The following is a 14,787-nucleotide window of genomic DNA, read 5'->3' as shown; positions in this document are numbered from 1 at the left end:
CCCCCCTTTAGGGAGACTGTCTGGACCCCCATTCCTGACCTTAGCACTCCTTGCCTTTGTCACCTGTCTTACTCGGATGGCGTCTCCTTGAGATCACCTATCTCTAAGGCAGGCACTTAAAGAAATGCATCTCTATGTTTAAAACATTGTTTTATTAAGCTGAAAACTGAGGATGATTACAGCTGACTTGCATAAAATTACATTTTTCTTAATGACTATATTTTAGCAAAGAAATAACATGAACATAATATAGGACTCCAGGTATTCAAACTGTGAGAAAAGCTTCATTCAGAATGCCTACATTTTACAAACCTCTGGGCAGATTAATGAGAGATGGAAAATAAGCTATCATCTCATTCTTTAGAGAATTTCCCTCCAAAACAGACAGGTCAATTCAGATACAGATTGCTCCATCATGTACATATTGCAATTTTGAACACTGGTATTTAGAGAGGCCATCTAGCACCCTCCATCAATATCGAAGTAATTTAACAGAGAAAGTTCAAATCAGGACACCTAGGAATTTCTAGCAAAAAGCAAAAACTTAACTCAGTCATTCTTTTTTGTGATATTAAGCAAAAGCTACAATAAAGCTAAAAGCTAACTTTCTACTGAAAAGGAGTCAGAAGTAGGGAAAAAATAAATGTATTGCTTATTATTGATAATCTGGCTGTGCCCAAAGGACTCTAACCAGGTTCCCTTGCCTTAAGCACCATTTACACACACAAAACAAAATCAGTCCCAGCCTCAGATGACATGCATATTATTGCAAGTTCTACCATGTTTCCCCTTCACACAAGCTCCCCCACCTCCAATAATCAGTCATATGTGTTCAAGCTCAAAAGAATCCTCCTCCATTTTTCTCCTCCTGTAGAGCAACACAGACTCCTCCTGGGAGGTATAAAAGACACCAAACAAAACAAGATCCGAACTAAAATCCATAGTCTCTCTCTCTCTCTCTCTGTAGGAAAGTCCCATGCTTGTCCCCAGGACTGCCATGGTTAGGGTGTCTCAGATATAGTGGTTCTTGGCTGCTCCTTCCTTCAGCAGGCAGCTGAGGATGAGGAATATACAGGCCTAATTAGGTCCTTATGAAGGGCTGAATTTTTGCCTACTAGCCATGATTAACAAGTGACAATCCATATTCACATCAGGTGTATTTGGCAAACCAGCATCCATAATTAATGCTGCACTGTACAGACATACTTTATAGTGACCAGACCTATACATTTTGTCCAATGCTTCCCTTGCTATACCAATCAACCTAGCTTCACAAAAAAAACATAAATGGAGTGGCTCAGCTGCAAACAACCAACTTTCATAGCAGCATCTCATTTTACAGCTTAAACCCTTGGGTTTTTCCTATATCTTATCACACTGCAAAAAATAAAAGTATGAGGAAGAAAAAGACATAAACAATACATTCCTAATGCTAACAAAGACCAAGCCAAGAATGTTTCCATCAAGATTATAGCATAGGGTTAACACTATATACATGTTTTGAAAGCTAAACAATAGTTTTAATACAAATACAGAGGCAGTATCTTTTTCCACTTGTGAGTTTCGCCCCCATATTTCCCACCATTTCCCACAAATCACCTTCTTAATCCTCTCTACGAGCTACGCACATAGCAGGTGTGTGCATGGTGTGGCAGGGGAGGTTAGGGGGAGACAGCAATAAAAGAGAATGATATTTGTTTTGCAAAGCCATTACCTCTCATTTCTAGCCTGCATGTTGCACTGACTCTGCCCCTGTGTTCCTCGGATATACAGTCCTCGACTTACAATGTTTCATGTTACAATGTTTTGCATTTACATTTATAAACTGACACCTTGTTTCAACTTTATGGCGTCAGTTTCAACTTTAGAACACTTGATCCGATGTGACGCGATGCCAGCGAACAAGTTTACTGCATCACTCATCTCCCTGGTGAACATCTGTCTAAACTTCCTTGGACACTTTCTTTAAGAAAGCAGACAAGACTCCAGAAAAACCTGCAGCCAAGACTCCTGAGAAGACTCTAGTCAAGAACCCTTCAAAAAGTCCAACCAAGTGCCTTTCAAAAAGTTCAGCAAAGTCCCCTCAAAGAAGTCCTTCCAAATCAATGTGATTACTATTTACAATGCAAATACATTAATGTAGCTATATTACTCATCTATAATTGATCAAGTACAAAAGTCTGGGGTATTTTTAGTGAAAATAGGGTATTGGGCCTTGGTTCAGGAACCAATTCCCCATTTATAACATTTTTTCTTATGAGAAAATTGTTCTGAGTTACAACGTTTCCACCTAAGATGGGGTTTTCAGGAACCAATTTTTTCACAAGTCCGAGGACTGCCTGTATTCTACATAAAATATAGGGCTGGCACAAAGTTCATCTCCATGGCCTGTTCTTCTGGCAGTAAAACCATGGAGTGCATCCAGCTGAGTGCACACATGCAGTTTGCGGCCCCTCAAAAGCTGTTTGAGGTGCTGCAAACCACATGCAGCACATATGCACCCATCTGCCACACTGCCAATTTACAGTGTGGTGCCAAAATTTCACACTGGGAGATCCCAGGATCAAAAAGGCAGCACTCAAAAAGCCCAAAACAAAATTAAAAAAACCTGGTGCGGCACACATGTGCACTGCCAGAAATGGAGTCTGGCCATCCAAAGCCATGCTCTGGCTGCTAGCTAGGATCTCTGCAGCTGAACCAGCACCACTGCTGCCCTAGAAGGCCCCAGAATCCCAGGTAAGACTGCTGGGGCTAATTCAGGTGCTGGCTCCAGCCCCCCTACTCGACCCAGGACAATTCGGTTTGTATGTGCAGGGGCATGCCCTGGGACACAAAGCAGAGGCACAAATGTGCTGTTGCTATTTGTGCCACAGCAAACACATGCCCCTGCATGTGTACACTTGTTTGGACATGCCCGTGTTGTCCATGCACAGGGCTTAAAACATGCCACCACTTAACTCAGAACGCCTGTGGTTACCAATGTTTTAAGAACAAATCACACAGATCACCTTTAAGCATAACTAAATATTGTGGTAAAATATCAGTGGCTTTCTGAAGCCCTTTATACACAACTATTTTTTAGCATTGCTGCCATGGGAAAAGCTGTGTGGGGACTAGCAGTAATGGGGAGTGTTAGAGGCAAAGAGCAAAGTGTAGAAGAAACTTTCATAAGGAGAATCTTAAAGTGTTAACGGTAGCAGTACAGAGCTGCTTAGGAGTCCTGATCAGGACAATATGTTGAGCAGAGCACAAAAACGTACTGAAGAGTCACTGTCCCCACTGTGCTAACAGAGTTATACTAACAAGTTAACCCAAACACAATTAGTGAAGGCACAGCTCTTTCTGGCATACTGATCAAAGATATTTGTCTGAGATATCAACAGAAGCAGCATTGTATGAAATGGTCTACACTTTGATAAAGGAAACAAAGTATTGTGTAAATCTGCAACTAGCTAGCCCTCTCTTCTCTGTTGTAATAAGATAAGCATTATGAAACAATGTTTAAAGAGAGGACTGTCAGTCTAGCATATAATTCTGTTTTCATCCAATCCCAGCTCCAGAGTGTCGGTAGCTTTAAACTACTCCTTGAAGTCTCAATAGTTCACTTTCCCCATGTGTGCAGCTGGATAATATTTACTTATATACCCTTGTTAGGAAGTTAAGCAGTTAATGCTTGTGAAGTGCTTGAAAGATGAGAAGTGCCATTATTAGCACCAATTTAAAATAAGCAAATATACATGTAAATGCCTGCTGGAAAACAAGCTATGGACATCTCTACAGTTTTCATGGAGCACAAAAATAGGGTCCTAGGATCATGAGCAAGAAGCTTTAAAATAGTTTAGAATGGGGATTTCAAGAAAGTTTAAAGGTGATGTGCATCCCAAGTCCCTACTTGCAACAATAGGAATTGTGTGCCCAATACTCCTGGGTATGTCTGAATAAAATATAGTAAGTTTGCAGGACTCTTCTGTGTGAAATATTCCTCATTTATCATCCGAGTACAATCTGGTGCATATATAGCCAGAGACAAAAGCAAAGCAACAAAAATATCTGCACTAAATATTCAGACATGAAATATTTTATCATACAGAATCAGATAAAATGAAAGAAGGTAAAAGGACTAACCATACATGCCTTACAATAGTGAAAGGCCACCCAACCCCAGAAACAGATCTGAACTCACATTAATATAAAAGAAAACACTATCCCTTGTAAAATGAAGGAATCAAAGAAAGAAATGGTAGCATCTTAGAAGTGCTGATTTTGTGTCGCAGGAATGTGGAATTAGACTCAAAATTAATTCCCCGCGCATAGCTTGGAACAGCAGCAATCAATATTACCTCTGGTACTTTTGGTTTCTAGTGACATGGGCCTGATCTGAATACCTGAGATGGAAGTAAAATTCTGTATATCCCAGCATAAGTCCTCCAAGTCACCCATTCTATTATTCTTTTAATTTTTTTTCTGCAGACATTTCTTTCCTTTACATTGGTAGTGTTGAAGTAATGTAGTGGCTGAACCAGCACCACTATGACAGTCCAGGAAATATGCAAGAGGCAAGAATTTTTTTTGCGGGTGATCTCTTTTATTGGACTCACTACATGGTTGGGATAGATATAGACTAAAAGCATACTGTGATACCCAAAAGTCTGTCTAAATCTATCCCAATGATGCAGCAGGTCCAATAAAATGTAATACCCACAAAAAAAAAGTTTGTTAAGTTGTCAACTGTCCTGGAATGTAAATCTCCAGCCTTCACAAGCCAGAAAACACAGCTGTTCTAACACCTACCCTTTAGCACAGGGGTGTTCAAACTGTGGCCCATATGCCAGAAGTGCCACCAGCAGCCACTGTGTTTAGATCAGGGAGGAAGTGGAAAGCAGAGTGGCACTCATGGAGGGGGTGTGGCTTAACTTGATGCACTTGAACTTAACTTACGGCACACATCTCAAATGTAGGCCATCACTGTTCTAGGGGAAAAGGGGGACAGATAAAAGGACTAGATAGAAAGCATTTCCTTCAATAAAATATAAAGTTTCTACAGCACTTCTGAATTAAAAAAAATCTTTGATGAAAGAACTAGAGAAGTATTAGAAAGCTTTGATTTGTCAAAGCCTTCATGAAAGTGTATGATGCTGTTTAGACTGAGAAAAAACTACCCAGTTGATCTCTCACAAAACTGTATACTACCAGTGAATCGTAAGTCCTTTGATTAACTTGCCTTACAGCAAAATCTGTCAGATTCTGGTAAGGCTTTGCTATATAATACATTTAAGGGTTAAAGTACTTTTTGTGAAAGGTTGGCCTATCTCAGACAGAAAAGCAGTCAAGTCTGGAGCAAAACCACATCTTATTGAAAACTTAGCAGAGCATTTATTAAAATGTACTGATGTTGCCTCCCATTTCCCTTCTGGTGTCATTCTGGAAAGGAAAATGAGAGATGAGACTCTACTAAGAGAAAGGGTGTGGTAGAACTAGGCTTGTACCTCAAAAGCAGAAAAGAATTATTGGGGGTAGGGGGGGAACGACCCACAATACAAAGACTGACTGAAAAATTGAACAACAGTCCCCTCCCCAAGCCAGATTGGGGTTTATCTTCTTTTTCAGTAACTGCAATCTGGTGTGGAGGGGGCAAAGGAGAAAGGAACCTGAGTTTGTTGACTGCTGGGCAGAGATAGTAAGGTAAAATTAAAGTATTCATGATAAATACTTTTGTTATTGATGAACATATTTATATTATGATAATAACATATTTATCTTTTGGGTGACACAATTCTGAAGTAATGAAGCAAAATTACTTTCTCTATTTCCAGCTCTAATAGATCAGTTATATTAATGACTAGCAAATATAGTTAATCTCAAACATGCATATCTGATTACATGCAAGACTTGCATGGAAAACTATCATACCTTGTCTTGGTTTTCTTTATTCTTGTAACATAAATTTCCAATCAAGCGAATGAGGTGAGATTTAAAACCAACAGCCGGATGGGAAATTTCTCCCTCCCCTGTCACAGAATGAGTGGCAGTAAAGACATTTGTAGCTTGCTTCCCAGCAAGATGAGTTAACTGCAAAATATCTGCATAAGAAAGAAAACATACATTTGAATATATTTCCAGGTTCAAGCTATCATAGATCTTGATAAGCTTGGTGCTTTGATCAGCTTGCTTTTTTTGCTTTTATTTTTTTTTGAAACATCAACAACATACACCAAATGAAATAAATTCCAGATATTCAAGAATGTGCTGGAAGAACCTCAGTCTGCCAGTTCCACTCTGCTTCTTAATTTAAGTACCTGTGTAAGATACAAAACAGTCCTGAAATCAGGAGGGTGTTTTTTCTCTTATTTGTTTTTAGGTTGAGTTCAGTTTTCTGCACTCCCATCTTTGAAGGCAAACCCCTAAATTACTAATGACTCTCTCACACTTGTTGATACAGTCCCTCACTTGTGCTCATTTTTTCTCCATTTTAGAAGAACTGAACTTTCTGGAATGTTTGTTTTGCCTCCCTTCATTCTATACCCTACAATACACAAACCTTCAGAATAGTCTGAAAAAGGACAAGGAAAGAGTGGAACATTCAAGTCTATGGGAATTATGCTTCTGAAAAATCCCACCAAGAGGAAATATTTTTAACCTTTAAATTGCAGCAGTACCGAGAAGCCCACTTATTTCCTAGTGAGATGCGCAATGTTTCTCTTTGTCCCAAGAGTTTACAGGCTCTCTAACAATCCCCACAGATATTTTCCTAAAATGCGACATACAGGCACAGAATATGTTTGCAGAATATTTGCAAAAGCATAAAACAAAAATAGGTTGCAGCGATGAATCTCCCTGGAAAAAGGCTGGCCCTCCTTCTACTCAAAATGTGGCCACATTCCTGGTACAAAAGGTTCAATACGATTTGGGTTGAAATTAAAATTAAAAAACCACAGGCCACATAACATTTTTTCCATCCCAGACAGTTGACTTAGAAGGTGGGAAAATCTCTGAAGCTTTGGTGGTCTAATTTTTTGAAAGCTTTTAAAATGTTTTACTATATGTGGCAAAGTGGGGCTCCCGAACTAGCCACAGTGCTAGTTTCCCCACCTGCCTCAGCGCACAACACCCACTTGTCTGTCCTGCCATGCCTTGATGAAACTTAATTGAGGTGTTAATTAAACAGGAGGCTGCACATTCTTGCCCCGATGCCAGGGGGCACTATCTGCGGCTCTGTTCCTCCCCTACACCGCAGCCCAAGACTCGCAGGTGGCATCCAGATTACAATGCTCCCAGATTACAGCCGGCCCAAGCTTAGGCCTCACTGTCAGGCCTCAGATGCACACACATTCATACCACCCTCCTCTCACTAGCGCTGCTCACACTCCAACCCCTTGCACAGGGTCAATACCCTCACCCACACACATAGTGGGCTCCTAGCCCTCTGGGTTTCCCTACTTTCACTGGGGTTCCACATCCGCTCCTCACTGGGGCTCCACATCTCTGCCCTTCACTGGGGCCACCCCCTCACTAGAGCTCCACTTTTCCACCCCCTCACTGGGGCTCCTCATCTCCTCGGTGTCTTGCACCCCAAATGGGCTCAGGTGGCCGCAGCCATGCCTGGCCCCCCTGCCCCAACTACCTCCGATGTTTAATGACCCACCTGAAGGAGGGGGCTGGGGTTAAGGCACCCCGACCCGCCTTTCACTGGGGTGGTAACTAGCCTAGCATTTCCCAGGGGTCCCACACCACTAGGCAACCCACTCCCAGTAGGGTGCAGTTTTAGGTCATGCCCAGGACCAGGAGCCTCCAAAGTATCCCCTTAAGCTCCTGCCCTTACCTCCAGGATGTTGCATGCAGCCTTGCAGCCAGGTGATGTTTCTGCCTGGCCTGCCAGCAGGGAACTGCTCTGTTTATATAGGCAGTCAGAGATCTAAAATGGCCACCACAATCAAGCACCTGCTGGCTGCCTGGCTCAGCCCTTAAAGTGGCAGGCACCAACAGTGCCCTGCCAAACCATAGAACTTAATGGCTTCATGTATGCACAGGAAGGATAGCCACCTCCAGTCAGCAGGTCATTTTGAATTAGGCAGAACTTTGGAGACTGGGGGAAAGGAATCATCTAATTTAGGGAAAGATGGCAGTTATTTAAAGCTTGAGCCCCACAAATAATGCCAAGACAGCCAACAATTCTATGTTTGGCCTCAAACTTGTTTACCTATTTTAAATTAATTAAAATTTAGTCTCCCTGCTCTTAGCTTGTTTTCTAGACCTGTTGTGTTTCTTCTCTCTCTCACATATCTCAGCATTTTCCAAACACTAACACATAAGGGGGAGTTCCAGTAACTTTCCTGCGCTTGATCCTATACTTAAAGGGAAGGAAACATACTGCCTTTACAGAAAGGGAATAAGAGGCAGTGGATGAAGGGAGAAGCTGCTCCAGTTCACTACAAGGAGGCAAAGGCAATGATCAATGCTTCTTAAAGGAAGAGAGATGCAGAAAGAGAAGATGCCTTAGAAATGGCATGTGGTAGCTGTCTCCTAGGAAACCTCTTTTTCTCTGACTTGGAAAAAAAAGTGCTTCCATCCACTATGCCCCACATGCCACTGAATGAATCCCACTAGCCTAGTTAGACATTCAGTCAAAACAGCCACCTCTCCTGGAGTACTACTAAGCTCCAAATAAATGATGTGCATTAGCTACCTGGGCTCTGAACATACTGCCTTGAAAATTACAACAGATCTAATGGAAATCAATCAGTAACTTTAATGCATGATTTAGTTCTGTGCTTAATGCAACTGGTAAGAAAAAAGGCAGGCAAAGTTCTTTGAGTAGGTGTGATATCTTTTATTAGACCAACTCAGTTGGTCTAATAAAAGATATCACACCTACTCAAAGAACCTTGCCTTCTTATGTCCTTAGACCAACACATCTACAACCAAAAGCCCAGCAACACTGGTAGGAAAAAGAATCTTGACTGTAGCTTTGTATTGAATTTAAAAGCTTTTTCTGATCCTTTCTAAACTTTAACTCTTCTGTAACCTGGATTAATTGGAATACAAAGTCATTTGCAATATGTTACCTAAGGGGGAAAAAAAAGATCAAAAGATTTATTTTCATAATCTGGTGATGCTTGTTCCTCATCATCCCAACCCTTAGATATGTTCTTACCTTAAGATTTAACTACAAACATTGGTAGTGCTGTATACTGTTCGAGTCTTGTACACTTAAGCTAATCCTGCAACAACGGGGTTAAATGACTTCTGTTGCACGCATGTAGGCTAATATAGAATCCATGAGAGATGCTTTTTTTCCTGTCGGCTTGAAATGTCTGCGAACTGTACAGGGTCATACATGGTTACAAAGTTGCACCTGTGTGCAGTTAGACTGGAGACAGCTATGCAGAAAAAAGTCAACCCAAGCACAGTTACTTGGAAGAGTCCTGGAATATAAACTGGTAAGACCGATGGAATCATCTTTAATTCCTCAGAATTCTCCTTCTGTGCCTTTGTTAAGATGACTCACATAGGTATTTTGTGATTTTTCAAGATGTCAAGTGCATCTTAATGTGTCCCCTCCTTTGTGGAAGTGGTAACATAAACATTCGAGCTTTGCTAAAAATTAGCTGAAGACAAGTGTAGGTATACAGTGAAACAGATCTCCTCTAGATGTCTTTTTGGTAGGTCACTGTATATATCAGCTGAGTTATCTAAGCTTCCAAGGTCAGTGCAAAATGTTCAATAAAATATTTCTTACATTAACATCAGAGCTTTATAGGCTACATTGAACACCTATGTGCAGCAACTTTAAGTTCAACTAACTTTGGAAGGGCAAGAGTTACTATGTTCAGTTTTTCACTCTCCTCCCTTAAGGCACTCTCTCCTGACTGGTTTAGCTTTCTTTTAGAGCACAAGGCCTTTATTTTAACGATGAACTGATTAGGGTAAATAGAATTAATTAATGAGTACTTTAGTGCTATATTCTATTTCAGCTTCCAAAATAAAGGCAGATGCAAGAAAAGTCCAATTTTTTTTTTATTTTTAGACGAACTTCTTCAGCACACATTCAGACAGTGTAATAACATAGAAAACTGTCGTCTTTTACCTAATCATATAAACAGCACTGCAGAGAGGTGAATAAAGGCTCTGTTGGGCAAAGAGAGGTAATGAGGTTCTGAGCCAGTAGAGCATCAGAAAGTTCAGAGACAAATCAAATATTTGAAAATGTGGATTAATACAATGCTTTATTTATTTATTTATGTTATTAAAAGGTCAGAATCATAATTACCATCACTTGTGAAAAACATGTTTTCATGCTCAGCACTATACAGGTTTGAAGCCTGCCAGCAGCTAATAAAGCCTGTGGTTTTCCAACTCACCAACAGCCGTCTCAAGCAAACCAGGGCAAGTTTGCAGATGTTCTAGCTGTCTGTTGTTTGAAGTCATTTCACAAAGAACATCAAGGAGCCGAATTGTAACCAGTGCTTCCTGTAAAGGAAAGGCTACATTTCTGAACACAGAAGTACATGCAACATACTTTTGTTGATCAATCTGATTTTTAAGGTCAGAAAGTCTATGGAAAACCATCAACTGTCAAAAAAGGAAGGACTGGCACCAAGTCCACTTGTGTGCCATTCTTGCAAATTGTCAAAAGATATCTATACCTAACAAGACCCTCTCCTCCAAACCCATAAACAACATATTAAAATTAAAAATTTCTTCCATACAGCTAGCGACAAATGCAATGTTATCTCTTCTCTGAAGGATGAGAGCTTAGGCAATGCACTGCCATAAAGGATAGAGTTTTAACAAAAAACACAGTATCTTTCAACAGTAGAAATACAGAAAATTGCTAACTGAGAAAATTTCTTCTGTGCAAATGTTTTCTTTCTTTGAGTTTATCCAATGTAAGTGTCCCACTTTAAAGACACAAACACTGCCTGGAAGACACCAATTTGTTATCCGCAGGAATCCTGTAAAGAAGTTTGTGGTCAAATGAACTTTGGCTGCAAGAATTTACATTATTCTTGGGTAAACATGATTTGAGATTTGCAGATGCAAAGTTTGGTTGGGTATGAAAGACAGAATCTTATTTGCATATTATTGATTCAACCAGATAATTATTTCTTCGACTAGGCTCTCAGTAGCTAGGTTGATCTCTGGCACTACAAATTAAAAAAAGTCATCATTTACAGAAAAAAATAGAGCTTTATATTATTCAAGATGACAGGCAGTGAAGACAGGATTGTGACTTCAGCAAAACTGCATTTAAGTGACAGAATGGAAGGTACAACACCCCAGGACCAGCCCCTGGCAATACTAGGATACAAAAAAGAACTCTAGTAACATTTCTCTTTACTTTCCTTCTTGCTGGAAGCAGGGCACAACTTGCTACTAGCTACAGGGAGAATCAACAACAGCTTACTCGGTGTTCCCTACACAGCTCTGGCTGGGGAGAGGGATGTTACAGATATGCTGAGAGCCATTCCCCATTCTTTCATGCCCATCCAGAGGAAAGTAAATGAATAGTCATCACCTACTTATACCTCAGGGCACGCATTCAAGGTCCATGAAGCCATTGCAAAGGTAAGGGAAGATTACTTTATATCTTTTTCGTGTGAAGGCAGGGTTACCATATTTCCAGTTCCAAAAAAGAGGACACCTTTTGCAGGGGAAACCTCACTCCCAACCTGATGCCCGCCCCTAACCCTGCTGCTGCCCGTCACTCCCGACCTGCAGCCCCCTGGCCCTATTGGTGCTCCTCACTCCTGACCTGTAGTCCCTCACCCCCCAGGCTATGCTGGTGCCCCTCAGTCCCAACTCACAGCCCTCTGCTCACCCCAGTTCTGCTGAAGGGGGCCACCAGCTGCACCCATCCTGACCAGGACAGAAAATAGCAACACTGATTTGTGCAGGAGGCAGCAGAGTGAGTCCAGCCCTGGAACAGGCAGGATAGATGCCTGTGGAACCCCCCACCCTGTGCTGGAGCTCCAGTGCCATGCTAGGTGGCCTGGGTACAGCACCCCTGGGCAGCAACTCCCAGGTGCCCAGCCCCACAAGCAAAGGTACTGGTCTCGGTGCTGCCAACCTGGCCACAGAGCTCCCTGCTGCTCCACAGAGCTCCCTGATGCTCCCCCACACCTTCCCCACACTCTCTCACCTTACCACAGCCCCAGTGACCAGGCAGCTTCCCTCAGTGCCAGCAGACACCAACCCCCTTAGCACACTCATCCCCTACACACACACACACCCCCCTCCACAGCCCCCTGGACAGTCCCCAAGCCCTGACCCTCCCATACCCACCCTCCAAAGATTTACCTACATCCAGCTGCTGGGGCTGCTCCCATGACCTGGCCTGGCTGCATGCTGGCCATGAACATATGCACACACAGATACACAAGAGTCCACTGCCTCCAAACCCCCTTCCCCCACTCCTGCCTGTGGAGCAGAACAAAATCCCAGGCAATGGTTCAGATTTCAAAAAACCACCCAGAGGGAGATTAAAGGATCCAAAAGAGGACATGTCTGGCAAAACCTAGACATATGGTAACTCTAGGCATAGGGTCAACATCACAATCTAGATCAAAATTATTTTATAAATCGCTTTTAAGAGCAAAATAAATAAATTATAATCACAGAGAAAAAAAATCAACTACTGAACAATTAAGTAGATCAGTGAGAAGAACTAATAGAGCACAACTGTATTCCAATGCTAGCAAAATATTTGGGGATTTTTTTTCATCTCAAGCTCCCTTTTTCCATTGTGACAAGGAAGCTTAAGTAAAAGACTTTCAGTTACTCTGTTTAACATCTGTAAAGCTTAAATACTTCTTAAGAAAGAGGACAAATATATCTAGAGATACCAGTAAATATTATGACCAGCAAAATATTTTTAAGACAACTGCTATTATTTGTGGAAATAGAATATATGGCAAACAAGTTCCTCAGGAAACTCTATGGCTGGAACTGTGATAGCTTTTATTCTAAGCCACTTTCCCTACGTCTATTTTTTCAGCAAAGACTTTTGGTACAATTTTGCTTGGCTAAGATCTGAATCATGGGGGTATATCTATGCATAAAGCAAAACCTTCCAAACAGTTTTAATGGTAGGCAGGTATGTTGCTACTGTCCCACCTATTTCACGCCACATAACCAAAGAAGTTAAATTCAGACATTTAATAGATCAAAATTCTTCCCCCCTCCCCTTTCCAAAAACAGAAACCAAACCAGAAGCCTAAACTTAGAGTCCTAAATCTATATTTAATAAGGTGGCCTGATGATTTTCAAAACCACTGAGCATTCAGCAGCCCAAGAGAGGTGATAGCTGCTCAACACATTTGAAAAATGGCTTTGTTCACTGTCCCTGATATATACCTTCCTAGAAAGCTGTATTCCTGCCTTTCCTGTTTCTGGCCATTTACCATTTCACCATCTGGGTTAGGCCAATAGCGCCTGGAACAGTAGTTTTTAGCCTGCGGTCCATGGATGCCTGAGGGGTCCACAAAAGATGACTACAATCAAACAAAAATACATGAATACCCACACTTAGAATTCAAAGGGGTCTGTACCACCCTTTACATTTTGGGGGGGGATCTGTAAATGAAAAAGGGTTGAAAACCATAGGCCTAAAGCAATGCCTGATATTGGGAACAGCTTGATTATCAAATTTTATACAAGGTATACTTTAAACAACCCTTTGTAGACACTTGGCAAGAATCGTTTGTACAGGTTAATAATGCAGTGCCCATTTGAAAAGAGATATAATTCCTCTACAAAACCACTGTTCGTTAGGATTCATAATCCAACAGCTTTGCATGAGTCAAAATGAAAGACCTCTTCTGCAAAAGCAAGTCAGGAAATGATGGTGTAGCAGGACGGGACCTAGGGGTGCCGTGACCTCCCCTAGCGCCCCCTACCTACCATGCCAGATCAGGTTTAATGCACCCTCGCTATCTCGCCTGCCACGTCTTTGATGTTAGTATGTTGAAGGGAGGCTGCCTTTCTAACCCTCCTTGGCATGGTGCCTTGATGTATCTTGGCCCTGTCTAGGTGCCCGGTGCACTCCAACCTCTGGGACTGCAGGTGAGTCCCACAGTCACCCGTGCCCTCACGGGTCCCCAGACTCATCTCCGTTGCCCGCCTGTGCCCTCGCGGGCGCCTCCTAGCTTCTCCTGTGCTCTCGCCCCCCACCCGGGGCCTGTCTTGCCTCGCGATTCATGCACCCCGCACCAGGGCCTGTCTCGCCTCATGATTCCCGTCATTGGGGCTCAGGTGGCTGTAGCCGTACCTGGCCCCCGGACCCCTTTCCAGGTCCTACGCCCCACTGGGGCTTTCCACAATAGGGCTCAGGTGGCCTCGGCCTTACCTGGCCCTCAGACCTTCTTTCTGGGTCCTGTGCCCCACTGGGGCTTCCCGCAATCGGGGCTCAGGCGGCCTCAGCCTTACCTGGCCCCCAGACCGCCTTCTCGGGTCATACGCCCCACTGGGGCTTCTTGCCTGCGCCCACACTGGGCTCCTCCTGATGCTGCCCACACTGGGGCCGGGGCTGGGACACCCCAAAACGCAGCGCCCTCTCCAGCGCCAGGAACCCCCACTCTACTGGGGAGCTCCCATGAGGCCTCCTCCAACCCCTACAGCCTCACCCAGTCCTCTGGTGTTATACAACAACAAAACAGAAAACACAAAGCCCCTGGGCTATAACGTAAATTCCAAGCCAACCTGGCTATCCTTCATCCATATCCCTATCAGGGTTTTCTCCACCCAGTACCATCATGCCGACGCTGCTCAGGCCATCAGCCTTCTCTGCTA

At 42.7% G+C, this 14,787-nt stretch overlaps 1 protein-coding gene across 3 annotated transcripts in view; it reads right to left on the bottom strand.

Annotated features, from left to right (window-relative positions):
- Positions 1–14,787, bottom strand: part of ATXN10 (ataxin 10) — a 305,417-nt gene that overhangs the window by 114,366 nt on the left and 176,264 nt on the right. For all 3 annotated transcript variants that reach the window (XM_019515933.1, XM_019515934.1, XM_019515935.1), the window contains exons 8-9: positions 10,359–10,467; positions 5,911–6,080 (exon numbers count right to left, since the gene is read on the bottom strand). In XM_019515933.1, coding sequence (XP_019371478.1) covers positions 5,911–6,080; positions 10,359–10,467 — 279 coding nt within the window. The remainder of the gene's footprint in view (positions 1–5,910; positions 6,081–10,358; positions 10,468–14,787) is intronic.

This window comes from Gavialis gangeticus, unplaced genomic scaffold (assembly GCF_001723915.1).
Source record: "Gavialis gangeticus isolate Ggan-Ray unplaced genomic scaffold, GavGan_comp1, whole genome shotgun sequence".
NCBI classification, from domain to species: domain Eukaryota; kingdom Metazoa; phylum Chordata; order Crocodylia; family Gavialidae; genus Gavialis; species Gavialis gangeticus.
The sequence above is the reverse complement of the archived record's forward strand: the minus strand, read 5'-3'. Positions and strand labels throughout refer to the sequence as shown.